The sequence below is a fragment of the Ornithorhynchus anatinus genome, chromosome 11 (assembly GCF_004115215.2).
Source record: "Ornithorhynchus anatinus isolate Pmale09 chromosome 11, mOrnAna1.pri.v4, whole genome shotgun sequence".
Classification (NCBI taxonomy): Eukaryota; Metazoa; Chordata; class Mammalia; order Monotremata; family Ornithorhynchidae; genus Ornithorhynchus; species Ornithorhynchus anatinus.
The window spans coordinates 35,037,364-35,053,311 of record NC_041738.1 but is presented as its reverse complement, the minus strand read 5'-3'; the positions used below and the strand labels follow the sequence as shown (position 1 = coordinate 35,053,311).

Genomic DNA, 15,948 nt, shown 5'->3' with positions numbered 1-15,948 from the left:
AGAATACAAGGTTTCTGCATTTATATCATCCACTCGGTCCTTTGACTGCAGCTGAAGACTCGATTAAAAAGAAAGATTGCCTGAAGTATATACCCGGACCCTCTGCGTAATGGAAAAAATGAGAGGTAATATTTAAAAGGATCGTGAATCCTTAAGCATTTTTAAAAAATAACTTCTGAGTCGGAAAGAGCGATGCATGTCCAAGTGTGTTGGTTGTGTTAGATGATCGTTTCCTGGGAACAAAAGTTTGTCTCTTGTTTATGTTTTAGACATTGCAGGCTTCTAATGTCAGCTTGCTTATTATGGTTCCTCCATGCAATCTGTTCCCATGCCTCAAAACTGATAGCTCACTTCCCTTTCTACTAAATAAATTACAATCTTTGAAACCTTCTAATTTAGTCTTCACCACTGTAGGATCAAAATGAGAGGGCAAGTGTTTTGTTTTTTTTAAATATATTTTCACAATCCTTCCTTCAGTTGACTGCTCAGTTCCATCGACGATTTTTTGCTTCATATATTTGCAGATTTAAAGAGACAGGTTTAATTAAACAGGCATCAACTATAATGTACCTTCAAATGATGATAATGTAGTGAAGAATGACATCTGGCTTCTAGATTTCTAAGCTTTTAAAAAGCCAGCTTAGGCGGGGAATGATCGAAAGCATCATTCGGTGAATTTCGAACACCAGGAGTTCCTAAGAAAGTATTATTTGGGGTTAGGTTGACATTTTTTCATAACTTGGGTATGTAAAGATAGCTTCATTTCAAACTTCTTTGGAAACAAAGGAAAATAAACCGGGTTTACCATAAAAGGAGATGGGAAGAAAATCATATTATTCTTAGAAGACAAAAGTTGTCAGAGATTTTAACTGAAATGAAAGGGGTTTTTTTGTTGTTCAGTTCTAACTTCTGCGGCAAGAATACTGCCCTGACAGAAATGGTCCGATAGACTTAGGTTGTAACCTCTTCTGATAAATCATAAAGTCCTTTGTTAGACTGGAAACTCCCTGTGGGCTGGGAACCTATGTTTTGCTTCTACAGTACTTTCCCAGCGCTTTATATTCATTCATTCAATCGTATTTATACTCAGTATGTGTTTGATAAATGCCATCTCTACGGTTGCCACTGAACAGGGGGTTAATTGACAATAATGGTGTTAGCCTCCCTTTTCTCACCCCAGATGAATGGCATCTTTTCAGATAACCTTATCAAAGGCTATCACCTTTTAATCCCTAGCGGGTCATTACAAGAAGTTTAGGCAGTAGATTCATAAAAAGGCTTGGGTGCAAACCTGTAAGGAAAAACTTGGAAAGATCAAAGCTCCGTTTTGTTTTCCCTTTAAATGGCTGACCTTTGACAGGCAGCGAATGACCTCAGTCTTTGGTTTACTAGAGTTGCCTTTTAATTCAAAGAGGATGCGAAGAGGAGGCACAGAGAGCATCTCTTTCTTGCTTGCACGTTTTGTCCATGAGAATAGTTGTGCACCTTTTCTGGCTACTTGCCAGCGAGGGTGAGCCTTGCCCCAGACATCAATAGTTAAAAGAGGAGAAAGGTACGACCTGTCGCGGGCCCAAATTTTTGCAGCAGTGGTGAGGGTTGGCCCCGAGCCATTCACACACTCTTGCCGGCCCCCCGGCATCCAGGGGCCGCACTGGGAGAAGCAGCTAGAGAGAAGGGAGGTCGCCTGGGGTCACATGATGGACCACCTCTGAGATCTCACCAACAGCAGACGCCATCCCACCCTCACCCACTTCATAAGCCACTGCTGAGTATAATATTCCCAAGTGTTGGGGTTTTTTTTCCACTTTTAGTTTAGTATTGGATCAATATCCTTGCTTTCATTTTTCCCCCTATAAAAAAGTCCTCCAGAGGACTGAGACAGCAATGAAGAAAACGCACCTGCAATTTATAAAAAGGAGAAACCTGGTTTTTTTTCTACAAGTGGTTTGAAGAGTTATTGTTTTAACGACACCCCGAGCTTCAGTGATTTCGGGAGCGGAAAAGTAAAATCATAAAAGAAAAATCAATAAAAATGCTTTTAACGACCCCCGAGACAAGATAGAACTTTTCCCTTTTATTAGTCCTTCACTAGAAATAGGAGAGGGAGACTGTTCATCTGAATGGACTTTTATCCCCTGCAGTTTATTCACCATCATGGCTACCGAATATAAAGTTTGCCTCGGTAAACAAAGCAAAATTTAACTCTACGTCTATTTTTGGAAACCGAGCAGAGCATTGATTCCATTGATATTGTCTTATTAGGGTCACAGTTGGACTATACTAGGCAGGAAATCCAGAAATTGAAATTCTGGTCTGAAATATTCATCCATTTGGCTGTCGAGCCCAGCTTCCTCTCAAAGCCTTTTGTGTGTGGTCTGACTTGAGCCCTAAGATGTGAGGAAAATTGATACGGTTTCAAGTTAAAAACAGTTTTAGGCGTTGGCAGTCGCCTGAGGTGGGAGGAAAGAGTCAACTGATCAATCAGTCCGGGACCCACCCGGTGGGGGACAGGAGAGGGAGATTAGCATTAATTGGCCCATTAATCAGTGGTATTTACTGAGCGCTTACTCGGTGCAGTGTACTGAATACTTGGGAGAGCACAGCACAATTTGCAGACCCGTTCTCCGCCCAAAATGACATATCTCCTCTCCCCTCTCCCTCACCCATCTTCATCCTGGTTGCCTGGCTGGGCAAGGTGTCCCGATCCCAAGGGGTGAAAGGGCCCACACTATCTCCGTTCAGCAAAAAGAGGAGATCCACCCCTCAAGCCTCTTCCCAAGCTGTCTCCCGCCTTTGTACATCTGGAGAAGGATATGCAGTGGCAGGGACTCAGAGAGAAGGGGAAGAAGATTCATTCAATCGTATTTATCGAGCGCTTACTGGGTGCAGAGCACTAAAATAAGCACTTGGAACGTACAATTCGGCAACCGATAGAGACAGTCCCTGTCCACAATGGGCTCACGGTCTAGAAGGAGGGAGACGGGCATCAAAACGAGTAGATAAAACCATTACAGGAGATAGTTATGACGGGAATTAGTAGGGAGAGGCGGACGGTTGTTATTGGCCTCTGACCCATTGTTGCTGCAATGATTGATTTAGAGGAGGACTGATATGCTATAATCAGCTTTATGATCTTTTAATTTTTTGATCTCTTGGTTATGTATGATCCGGTTGGAACAGGCGATTTTTAATTTATAGCAATTAGTTCATCCTTCCAAACACTCATCTTTTGGCTGGAACTAAATATGGAAAAATTTAATATAGACAAGTTTTTTTCAAGCTTGCAAAAAAACAAAAAAGCAAACTATAAATCAAGACTGTAAAGGTTACAGACAAGATTACAAACTAGGTTTTATTTAAAGTAGAAAAATAACATCCCCCACATAGTTCAAGTATTGGACTGAAAATATAATTTTCTTAAAAGGAAAAGTAATTCTTGCAGCCAAGGCTGGGTTACTATTACTGTATTGGCAGAAGGAGTAATGCAGAAACAACACTGCTTGTTCACTCTCAGAATAATGCATCCTACTGAAATAGCTATAAGATCCTTGGAAGCTAAGAAAATTCCATTTCCAGGGGCTCTGTAATACTGGAGGGATTTTTTTTTTTAAAAAAAGGAACCTGCATAATGCTAAGTATTGGGCAAGAAGACCAATAGCTGCAAAAATTTAAATTTATTTGGCTAATATGAGGAGAGGCAAAACACTCTGACAGCTAAGCCAGATCATCAGCAGTGCTGAAATTACAGAAATAATCTTTGTGCAGGATTCATTCCCATTCCATGTTGACCATTTATCTGGCACTGAAACGAAGGCAGAATATATCAACTTTGTCTTAAAATAGGTGTCTTAAAAGCAGCCCCGTGACAGTGTAATTTCGCACAGAAAACAGTTTATTATCTGTACACTCGAATCACTCTATAATCTTCAACTCCCGGAGACTGTTTTTCTCATTTGGGTGGGTGGAAATGAGTGTCCTTGACAACACTCCAGTCTGTTCCCTGGTTAGGATTTCTCACTCGATCCTTTGGCTTCCTCCTCAACAGCCTCCAGAGAAAGTGCTTCCGTCCTTACTACACACAGACTGCCCCAAAGCAGTTATATGCAATTGTATTTTCATTGGCAACATTTGCAGAGAAATATGGGCTCTTCCCCTATTTTAATTTACAGTGTGAGGTGTCTTAACCAGATTTCACTATGTACAGCTTCGATATTCCTGTTGCAGTAACGGCTGTTAAACCCTCTTTTAAATCATTACTTTGCAATGCCACTAACTCCGTGAGAGTTTTCTACAGTGGGATGGAAAATCTTTAAGGGAACTTGACCCCCAAAGCTTTTTCAGACTTTGAGTCCAGTTTCGAAAGTTCCCTTCCACTGGATGGAATTAGAAGAATTCCAGTTCGTAACCTGTCCATTTGTTCAACGTGGAAGGACTTACCTCAAAAAGAAACTTTTTGTCTTTCTTGCTTCACTGTCGATCATGGGAGTTAGCAATCAGGAGCATTTATCAAGGAGGCAATAGGGGATGTTTACAAGGAATGAAGATATAGTTACACTGGGATCCAGCTTGCTTTTACGTAAGAAGGAGAAAAAGAAAATCAACTGGAGATAACAATGCGAAGCAAGCTCAGAACTCCCTGCACCCAAAGACCGGACATTATAATTTGTATCTAGAAATTCTAGGGGGAAAAAAAAAACCTCCTGCAGTTCCAAAGCCACGGAAATGGTAAGCAGTTTTAAATATTAACGGCGCTCTTTAGGAAAGCCTATTGTTTCACTCAGCCGTGAAGTCCAAATGACTATCCAGGTTCTTGAGACAAATATACTTATGCTGAAAATCAGGCCAGCGATGCTTACCAAGATGGCTAAATACTCCTCTCCTAAAACACATTTTCCCTAATCGTATATCGCCATTTGAGAAATTGATTCACAGGAACAACTGTACAATGGGGAACGTCTCAGTTTTTGTTATGGTGGATGAAAATGTCGATCAAAAAGAATCCCTATAGTAATTTCATGTCCTTCATGCTTTCAGCTTTCCATGGCGCTTAATTTTCTCTTCTTATAATTCTGGACCAGGCTGGAAGCCGTGATCTGAGAGGCCTGTCCCTTCTCCCAGCACTGAAAGTCATTCAATCCCTTCTGGCCTATTTGAAACAAGCCCCGCTCCAACTCATCTAGTCGAGCTACCAGGGCCGAAGTGTCTTCATTGTAAGCGTTCTGGGAGGAATCCATGATGCGCCGGAAACGTCCAATAAATGTCTAAGGAGGGAGAGAACCAAAAAGTCGTCAACGAGCTTGGCCACCCGAAAGCCATAATCTCTTTTCCCCTTCAGATGACAGGGAAGAATTAATTTGAAATAATTCTAGTTCAAAAATCTTAGTGATTCATTAGGTGGGTGTCTTCCCCGGTATTCTTTCACTTTTCCCTCATCTCTGGGTATTGACTTTTTCTATTTTCTGAAAGAACTGGTACAGTCATATTCATTGATTATCAGCAATATCAATTTATGTAGTGTATCGCCTAGTCAGGCAAGACATCTTTTGTTTATTCCTCAGACTAACTGATGATGTCAGCCAAGGCCTAAGACAAGCATTTATCAAGTCAACTACTCCTAAAGAACCAGAAATGGGAGTGAAAGCATTTGAGTTTTTGAATCCCGAGTAGGGAGGTTAGTTTAATATTTGATGGAGCATTAGGGATTTAAAAAATTAATATCCTCAGAGAACAATAATTTTAACCATGGCATGGATTCCTTCAGCCTTTAAGTCATTTTTTTCTTCTAGAAAGAGGACGGGATTAGGATTGGGCAACTCATTCAGCGTGACTTTCGTCTACATTTCTTTCCACCCCGAGGCCTCGTCCTGCCTCTTGAGCCTGCTGCAGCCTCAGAGTAGAGAATTACGTGCCCAAACAACTTTTGCCGCAGCGAGTATGGATGCTTTAAGAGCGTATCTCACCTGGATTCACTACCCTCATAACCCTTCCGAAGGTTCCACTACTTGGTTATCGCTTCCTCCCGACCGTTAGCTCTTTCATACATTTAAAAAATAAAATGATGGAGCTGAGAGCTGAAAATCTTCCAAGTCCTCCCGGGTGAATCAACTACTTGCCTGCAGTAGGGTCTGAGATATCTTTGTATTTTCCGAACTGTCAAACTGCAGGAGCTGGGAGCCAAATCCATAGTAGTGGGGTCCCATTTTATGCAGATCGACAACATTGGCATCGGCACTAAAAATGGTCCTCCAGCCTTCCTTGTACGTCTTGGGCAGCTCCACCGAAAGGATCCTCCTTTTGTTGTCATAGAGTCCTTTTGCCAGCCACAGGGGTATTTCCAGTTTGGAGCCCTGAATTCAAAAGAAATATGAAGATAAACCAAAAATGCAGATTATCGGCTCAAAACAAAAACTCCAGAAAAATCTACCCTTGGCAGATAAATGAAGTCCAACGCCTATCCCAGAGAATGGGGCAGCCCTCAACACAGCTGGCTTCAGCCACTTTATTGCTTTAAAATTTTAATTGTGGACAACGACATGCCCGTGACAGGATGCAGGCAGAGGAAAACGGACAATTTTATACCTCAGGAAAGGGTTAAGCTTGAGAGTGTTGCAGCACCAAGTTAATTTTGGGAACTGGAAAACAAGATTTTGCAAATTGAGTGAATCTTTAGTACTATACTACCCTAAACATTTCTGCTACGTTAAATTAACCAATTTTAAAAAATCCAGATACAGTGGTCGTGTCAAATCGACAGTGTCTTCTGCAAATTGCCAGTGCTAATTTTCTTGAATCGGTTTTATGGGGACTTTAAAAATATATATTTTTTTTCATTCTCATTTAATCAGAAAGTGGCCAGACGACTCAGCTTCCTTTCTAAAACTAAAAAGAGCCCTCTTGGGGGATGATTCTGGAAACCTTTAAGAATTTGTGGAGATGGACAGAATACCTGGCTTTCTAAACCAAGGTTTGGGAATGTGGGACTTTATGCATTTTGTAAACTCATCCATTGAAGAAAATACAGAATGTAATAGAAACACGCCAATATATTCCATAAAAAAGGTATAATGAGTCATTAGGGTTTTTTCTCTATCACACATTACTGTGTAATAAAATATAGTGAGAAGCAGCGTGGCTTAGTGGAAAGAGGCCGGGCTTGAGGGTCAGAGGTCGTGGGTTCTAATCTCCAATCTGCCATTTGTCTGCTGTGTGACCTTGGGTAAGTCATTTAACTTCTCTGGGCCTCAGTTACCTCATCGGAAAAAAGTGGGGATTAAAAAACGTGAGGCCCATGTGGGACAACCTGATGACCCTGTATCTACCCCAGCGCTTAGAACAGTGCTCTGCACATAGTAAGGCCTAACAGATACCATTATTATTATTATTATTAGTGTCATCAGCAACCTACACTGTCCCTGCCTGCTCAGGGTATCTTGCAGTTGAGCTGGGCAAGAGGAAATACCAAAGGTCAGGGACAAGGAGGCAAAACTACTCTTCCATTGGACCTCCATTCTTTCAAGGGACCCTCCAAACTGCGGGGGCTTCTACGGTACAACGGACCCCACTGACTAAATGCTCTCAAGATATGGGAGGCTGAAGATTTATGGGACCAATTGGGCTAGGAATGCCACAGGCTGGGTCACTCGATGAATCACGTTTACTAAGCGCCTGTAATAATAATAATAATAGTGATTCATTCATTCAATAGTATTTATTGAGCACTTACTATGTGCAGAACACTGTACTAAGCGCCTGGAATCCACAATTCGGCCATAGATAGAGACAATCCCTGCCCAATGACGGGCTCACAGTCTAAACGATGATGGTATTTGTTAAGCGCTTACTAGGTGCCAAGCACTGGGGTAAATACAAGGTAATAGGTTGTCCCACGTGGGACTCACAGTCCTCATAATAATAATGTTGGTATTTGTTAAGCGTTTACTATGTGCAGAGCATTGTTCTAAGCGCTGGGGTAGACGCAGGGGAATCAGGTTGTCCCACGTGAGGCTCACAGTTAATCCCCATTTTACAGATGAGGTAACTGAGGCACAGAAGTGACTTGCCCACAGTCACACAGCTGACAAGTGGCAGAGCCGCATCACAGGATGAGGTAACTGAGGCACGGAGAGGTTAAGTGACTTGCCCAAAGTCACACAAGTTGACAAGTGGCAGGGGTGGGATTAGAACCCATGACCTCTGACTCCCAAGTGCTGCTTCTCCGCTCATTGTGTAAACTCACCGTGGGCAGGGAATGTGTCCATTGATTGTTATACTGTACCCTCCCAGGTGCTCAGTACAGTACTTTAGATTAGATCGTAAGCCCGTCAAAGGGCAGGGACTGTCTGTTACCGATTTGTCCATTCCAAGCGCTTAGTACAGTGCTCTGCACACAGTAAGGGCTCAATAAATACTATTCAGTGAATGCTTTGCACACAATACCTGCTCAATAAATACGTCTGAACAAATGAACGTGCAGAGCAATGTACTAAACACTTGGGAGAGGACAATACACCAGAATTAGCAGCCACGGGCAGGGAGGTTGGAGGAGGTCTGGTCGGTCCTATTAAATATTCCAAGAGGATGATGCTAGGAGGCGAAATGTAGCTTTTCTCCATGCTAACGGTGTTTTGTTCATCCAGTAGTATTTATTGGGTGCTTACTATGTGCAGAGCACTGTACTAAGCGCTTGGAATGTGCAATTGGGCAACAGATAGAGACCATCCCTGCCCAACCACGGGCTCACAGTCTAAAAGCAGCATGAAGCATGAAGCAGCATGGCTCAGTGGAAAGAGCCTGGGCTTGGGAGTCATAGCTCATGGGTTCGAATTCCGGCTCCAACGCTTGTCAGCTGTGTGACCTTGGGCAAGTCACTTAACTTCTCTGGGCCTCAGTTCCCTCATCTGTAAAATGGGGATTAAGATTGTGAGCCTCATGTGGGACCACCTGATGACCCTGGATCTCCCCCTGCGCTTAGAACAGTGCTCTGCACATAGGAAGCGCTTAACAAATACCAACATTATTAAAAGGGGGAGACAGGCGGCAGGGCAAAAGAGAAAACAAAAACCACACAACATCAGCAAGATAAACGGAATTAAGAGGATGGACCCCTCTTTAACAAAATAAATAGGGTAATAATAATAATAATATGTACAAATGATATATGCAAATGAGCCCAGTGTTCGCTCACCAGGCAAGGAACAGTAGGATCCTTTCACTGTTAACGATCCACATTTGCTGCTGATTTTATAGTGTCTGTTTAAGACTGGATTTTATTGCCCTAAAAGAGAGAGTCACGTGGTCCCGCAGACCCCCAACTGGGCAGGGGCGGCGACCCACAACGCACCGCGCCGCCGCCGGGGGGGACGGACTACAAATCCCAGAATGCACCGCGCACCCCGAACTACTAATCCCAGAATGCACTGCACCCCCACCTAGCAGCCAAAGGCACCGCCCCTCCCTCGAACTACTCATCCCAGAATGCACTGCGCCCCTCCACCTACTACGAATCCCAGAATGCACTGCGCCCCTCCACCTACTACGAATCCCAGAATGCACTGCGCCCCTCCACCTACTACGAATCCCAGAATGCACTGCGCCCCCCCCCCCCCCCCAGCAACTACTAATAATGTTGGTATTAAGCGCTTCCTATGTGCAGAGCACTGTTCTAAGCGCTGGGGGAGATCCAGGGTCATCAGGGTGTCCCACGTGAGGCTCACAGTCTTCCTCCCCATTTGACAGAAGAGGGAACTGAGGCCCAGAGAAGTCAAGTGACTTGCCCACAGTCACCCAGCTGACAAGGGGCAGAGGTGGCATTCGAACCCGTGACCTCTGACTCCCAAGCCCGGGCTCATTCCACTGAGCCAGGCTGCTTCCCTAATCCCACAAGGCGCTGCCCCCACTGAGCAGCGAAGCCCCGAAGGCACAGAGCAGCAGCGTGGCTCAGTGGAAAGAGCACAGGCTTTGGAGTCAGAGGTCATGGGTTCGAATCCCTGCTCTGCCACTTGTCAGCTGTGTGACTGTGGGCAAGTCACTTCACCTCTCTGTGCCTCAGTTCCCTCATCTGTAAAATGGGGATTAAAAGTGTGTGAGCCCCACGTGGGACAACCTGATTCCCTCGTGTCTACCCAGCGCTTAGAACAGTGCTCTGCACATAGTAAGCGCTTAACAAATACCAACATTATTATTATTACCGAGCCACCCCTCTATGGGAAAGAGCCCGGGCTTCGGAGTCAGAGGTCATGAGTTCGATTTCCGGCTCTGCCACTTGTCAGCTGGGTGTCTGAGGGCAAGTCACTTCACCTCTCTGTGCCTCAGTTCCCTCATCTGTAAAATGGGGATTAAAAGTGTGTGAGCCCCACGTAGGACAACCTGATGACCCTGTGTCTCCCCCTGCGCTTAGAACAGTGCTCAACACCTAGTAAGCGCTTCACAAATACCAACATTGCTCAGGGGAAAGAGCACGGGCTTTGGAGTCAGAGGTCATAGGTTCGAATCCCGGCTCAGCCACTTGTCAGCTGTGTGACTGTGGGCAAGTCACTTAACTTCTCGGTGCCTCAGTTCCCTCATCTGTAAAATGGGGATGAAGACTGTGAGCCCCACGTGGGACAACCTGATTCCCCTGTGTCTCCCCCAGCGCTTAGAACAGTGCTCGGCACGTAGTAAGCGCTTAACAAATACCAACATTATTATTATTATTACCAGCAACGTCGAATCCCAGAATGCACCGCGCCCCTCCAGCGACTACGAATCCCAGAATGCACCGCGCCCCTCCAGCGACTACGAATCCCAGAATGCACTGCGTCCCCCCTCCGAGGAACTACTAATCCCAGAATGCACCGCCGCCCCGCCCCAGTGGCCGCTTGGAGGCCCGGGAGCCACTCAGTTATTCATTCAGTCGTACTTATTGAGCGCTTCCGGGTAAAGGACCGTACTGAGCGCTCGGGAGGTTGTTTTTTTTTCCCCTTCCCCAGGCGGGTGGACACGTGCGCGCCCGGCATTACCTCGGGGATGCCGCCGTCGCCCTCAGCGCTTCCATTGCGCTCCTGAAAGAAAGCCCCCAGGCGGGGCAGGGGGGCCTCGGTGCGGGTCGGCAGCTTCTCCTGGGACATGAGGATGTCCTCTAAGGACAGGAGGTTTTCCTGCGGCCCCAGGGCCCCCGACCCCACGGGGAGATAAGCCTCGGACATGGCGGCGGCGAGGCCGTTCGCCGGCACCGCTTTCCCGCGCTTCGGCGGGGGACAGGCAGGAGCAGTCGATCCCGCGCCGTCCGACGGCCGTCACGTGGCTCGCCCGGCCCCCTTCGAGCCGCCAGGCCGAAGCAATCGATCGCCCAGCACCCCAACCCTCCACGTGGTCATTCATTCATTCATTCATTCATTCATCCGTATTTATTGAGCGCTTACTACGTGCAGAACGCCGGACTAAGCGCTTGGAATGGACCGTTCGGCGACAAGGTACAATTGGTCACGGTGGCATCCACGGGGGCCTGGAGTGACACCACGTTGTGATGGCTAGTAGCTACCTAATTATTACATGGTCACGGGTTCGAATCCCGGCGCTGCCACTTGTCAGCTGGGTGACTGTGGGCAAGTCACTTCACTGCTCTGGGCCTCAGTGACCTCCTCTGGAAAATGGGGATGAAGACCGTGAGCCTCACGTGGGACCCCCCTGATGACCCTGGATCTCCCCCAGCGCTTAGAACAGTGCTCAGCGCATAGGAAGCGCTTAACAAACCCCAACATTATTTTTATTACTTCACTTCTCGGTGTCTCAGTTCCCTCATCTGTCAAATGGGGATGAAGCCTGGGAGCCCCACGGGGGACCCCCTGACGACCTTGGCTCTCCCCCAGCGCTTAGAACAGGGCTCAGCACATAGGAAGCGCTTCACAAATTCCAACATTATTATTATTAACTTCTCTGGGCCTCAGTTCCCTCCTCTGTCAAATGGGGCTAAAGACTAGGAGCCTCACGTGGGACGACCTGATGACCCTGGATCTCCCCCAGCGCTTAGAACAGTGCTCAGCACATAGGAAGCGCTTCACAAATTCCAACATTATTATTACCTTCTCTGGGCCTCAGTTCCCTCCTCTGTAAAATGGGGATAAAGACTGGGAGCCTCACGTGGGACCACCTGATGACCCTGGATCTCCCCCAGCGCTTAGAACAGTGCCCTGCACATAGGAAGCGCTTCACAAATACCAACATGATTATTATTATTAACTTCTCTGGGCCTCAGTTTCCTCCTCTGTCAAATGGGGATGGAGCCTGGGAGCCTCACGTGGGACAACCTGATGACCCTGGATCTCCCACAGCGCTTAGAACAGCGCTCTGCACATAGTAAGCGCTTCACAAATTCATTCAATATTCAATAGTATTTACTGAGCGCCCACTATGTGCAGAGCACTGTACTAAGCGCTTGGAATGGACAAGTCGGTGCCAACAAATGCCAATGTTATTATTATGATAACTGTAAATAACTGTGATGATACTAATATAATAATGTTGGTATTTGTGAAGCGCTTCCTATGTGCAGAGCACTGTTCTAAGCGCTGGGGGAGAGACAGGGTCATCAGGTTGTCCCACGTGAGGCTCATTTTAGTATATACTCATATGTCGCATTAGTATATTATACTAATATAATTATACTTATAAAACAATAATTGTTTTTAATTATCTGATATTATTGATAGTAATTACAATGGTTAATATTTACATGATTATTGCATAAGTATAATAGTGAATAATCAGTGGAAAGAGCCCGGGCTTGGGAGTCAGAGGTCATGGGTTCGAATCCCGGCTCTGCCGCTTGTCAGCTGGGTGACTGTGGGCAAGTCACTTCTCTGTGCCTCAATTCCCTCATCTGGAAAATGGGGATGAAGACTGTGAGCCTCACGTGGGACAACCTGATTCCCCTGTATCTCCCCCAGCGCTTAGAACAGTGCTCTGCACATAGGAAGCGCTTAACAAATACCAACATTATTATTGCACTAATATAATTATACTTAATTATTCTTACATAATAATTATAATGGTTAATATTACATGATTATGATAGTAAATAATTATGATCGTACTAATAATTATACCAAAATTATTATTACATAATAATTATAGTGGCTAATAATTACATGATTATAGCATGATTATGATAGTAAATAATTATGATCGTACTAATAATTATACTAAAATTATTATTGTTGCATAATAATTATAGTGGTTAATAATTACATGATTATAGCATGATTATGATAGTAAATAATTATGATCGTACTAATAATTATGCTAAAATTATTATTATTGCACAATAATTATAATGGTTAATAATTACATGATTATAATAGTGAATAATTATGATTGTGCTGATATAATTATACTAAAATGATTATTATTACATAATAATTACATAATGCCGTAGAACCCTCTTCAAAGCCCTCCTGAGAGCTCACCTCCTCCAGGAGGGCTTCCCAGACTGAGCCCTCCCTTTCCCTCTGCTCCTCCTCCCCTCCCCAGTCCCTCTACTCCCGCCCTCTGCTCTACCCCCTTCCCCTCCCCACCAGCACTTGTGCCTATTTGTACATTTTTATTGCCCTATTAATGGTGCCCATTAATCTCTGGTTCTATTTACCTATTTTGGTGCTACTGAGCAGCAGCGTGGCTCAGTGAAAAGAGCGTGGGCTTCGGAATCAGAGGTCATGGGTTCGACTCCCGGCTCTGCCACTTGTCAGCTGGGTGACTGTGGGGGAGTCACTTCACTTCTCTGGGCCTCAGTTCCCTCCTCTGTAAAAATGGGGATTATCTGGGAGCCTCACGTGGGACAAACTGATGACCCGGTATCTGCCCCAGCGCTTAGAACAGTGCTCTGCACCTAGTAAGCGCTTAACAAATACCAACATTATTATTACTTGTTTTCGTGTTGCTGTCTTTCTCCCCGCCCCGCCGTTCTAGACTGTGAGCCCGTTGTTGGGCTGGGACTGTCTCCGTCTGTTGCCAAATTGTACTTTCAAGCGCTGAGTACAGTGCTTGGCACACAGTAAGCACTCAATAAATACAATTGAATGAATGAATACTGGAGAGACCAAACTTGGATCCGTCCCCTTCAAGGATCGCCATAAATGTTTGCCAGATGAGAGCAGCATAATGTGGGCCAGTATTTATTAATTATTAGATTCATTATTATATTAGTTATTGTATTCGATTAATTATGCAACACCTGTCCTCCGGCGTCATTCATTCAGTCGTATTTATTGAGCGCTTACTGTGTGCAAAGCCCTGGGAGGATCTTCTGCCTTCTGATTTATTTGGAGAAGGAAAGAGGACTTGTTAGCTAACGTGTTGCCCAATGTTTTGTCAACGCGGACTGTTCCACTCTTATTTTTCTATCAGTAAATGCTCTTCAGCCCCTACTCTGAGGAGAGCGCTGTGCTAAGCATTGCGAGAGTAGAATAAAATTAGCGTACGCAATCCCTGCCCCCAAGAGAGCTTGGGAAGCAGCAGTTAATTCAGGCAGTGGTATTTATTGAGCGCTTACTGTGTGTCGAGCACTGTACTAACCGCTTGGGAAGTATAATTCAGCAACAGATAGAAACAATCCCTGCCCACAACGGGCTCACAATCTCGCTCCCAGGCAGGAGCCATAAGCTCTCCTCAGATGCCACTGTCTTCCAGAGGAGACTATGGCTTTATATTGTTCTCATGCATCTACCCCAGCGTTTAAAACAGAGCCTGGCACCTAGTAAGCGCTTAACAATTACATCAGTATTCTTATTTTTGAAGAGATGGAGGTACAGAGAGTAAGGTGGCATTAGAGGCATGGAGCGGGCAGGTTGGGATGTAGTAGGAGATAAATGAAATAAAGAGGTAGGAGGGAGAGAGAACTGATTTGTTTAAAAGTGGATTTTTAGAAATTTGATTTGAGAAAATAGGTAGAACGGGGACGATTAAATAGGCCATCATTGCTTTCTTCTTGTCGGGCCCTCTCCTGGTGATAGTAGATAAGGAAAATATCTCCAAACCAGGCTTTGGAGTTTGTTTTATTATTGCCTGGAGAGTCTCCGATACGAAATACAGAAGTGAGAAAATATTTGAAGATCTTCTGATAAATGTGATCCTTTGGCTCTGTTCTTTAGCCTTTTTTGATGTGTTCCCACCCCCTCAAAAAAGTCCTGTTGAATTTTAAGAAATACAGAATCCCAAAGATATTAGAATATAAGTAAACATCGGTGCCCCATGAATTGCGAAGCAACGTAGCCTAGCCCGGGCCTGGGAGTCGGAGGATCTGGGTCCCGCCCCGGCTCTGTCACTTGTCTGCCGTGAGATTAAATGGTTTGCCCAAGGTCACACCGCAGGTGGGTGGCTGAGCCAGGATTATAAATCGGTTCTTCTGATTCCCAGCTCACATTAAGTATTTTCTGGGCAGCATTTTGATCAGAAGGCATGTTGAGATTCAGGTAATACACATCTGACTGCATTAGTCTGTCCAAGATTCTACCTAGAATCTTGCAGATATTGGAAATCAATGAGATATCCTATAGTTTCCACAGTCAGCTTCTTCCGTTTTCTCTCTGTTGAGGAAAAGCTTGATATCGGCCTGAGGATGAGATTCCCTTCCTGCTTGTATTCCGGCACAAAGGAATAAATGCCGTCCGCTTCATGGATTTTGTGGGAAGGCAGAGGAAGGAGGGAATATCTCTTGATTGAGTGTTTACAGTGAGAACACTGTATTCTGTGCTGGGGAGAATACCATAGAATTAATCAATCAATTGCATTTGTTCATTCAGTCATTTATTTAACACTTTACTGTGTGCCGAACACTGTAGTAAATGCTTGGGCGAGTACACTACAACAAGAAAAAGTCACATTCCCTGTCCACAGTGATCTGAGTGAGCGCTCACTATGTGCAGAGAACTGTACTAAACGCTTGGGAGAGTACAGTACAACAAGAAAGAGTCACAT

The 15,948-nt window shown here is 44.9% G+C and overlaps 1 protein-coding gene across 1 annotated transcript; it reads right to left on the bottom strand.

Moving 5' to 3' along the window:
- Positions 1–3,233: 3,233 nt before the first annotated feature.
- On the bottom strand, positions 3,234–11,246 carry GINS3 (GINS complex subunit 3). The gene is made up of 3 exons (XM_016228318.3): positions 10,998–11,246; positions 6,114–6,347; positions 3,234–5,261 (listed from the first exon to the last, which is right to left on the bottom strand). Exons 1-3 carry the CDS (start codon positions 11,181–11,183, stop codon positions 5,031–5,033), a joined length of 651 nt encoding a protein of 216 aa, XP_016083804.1. The 5' UTR covers positions 11,184–11,246; the 3' UTR covers positions 3,234–5,030.
- Positions 11,247–15,948: the final 4,702 nt, after the last annotated feature.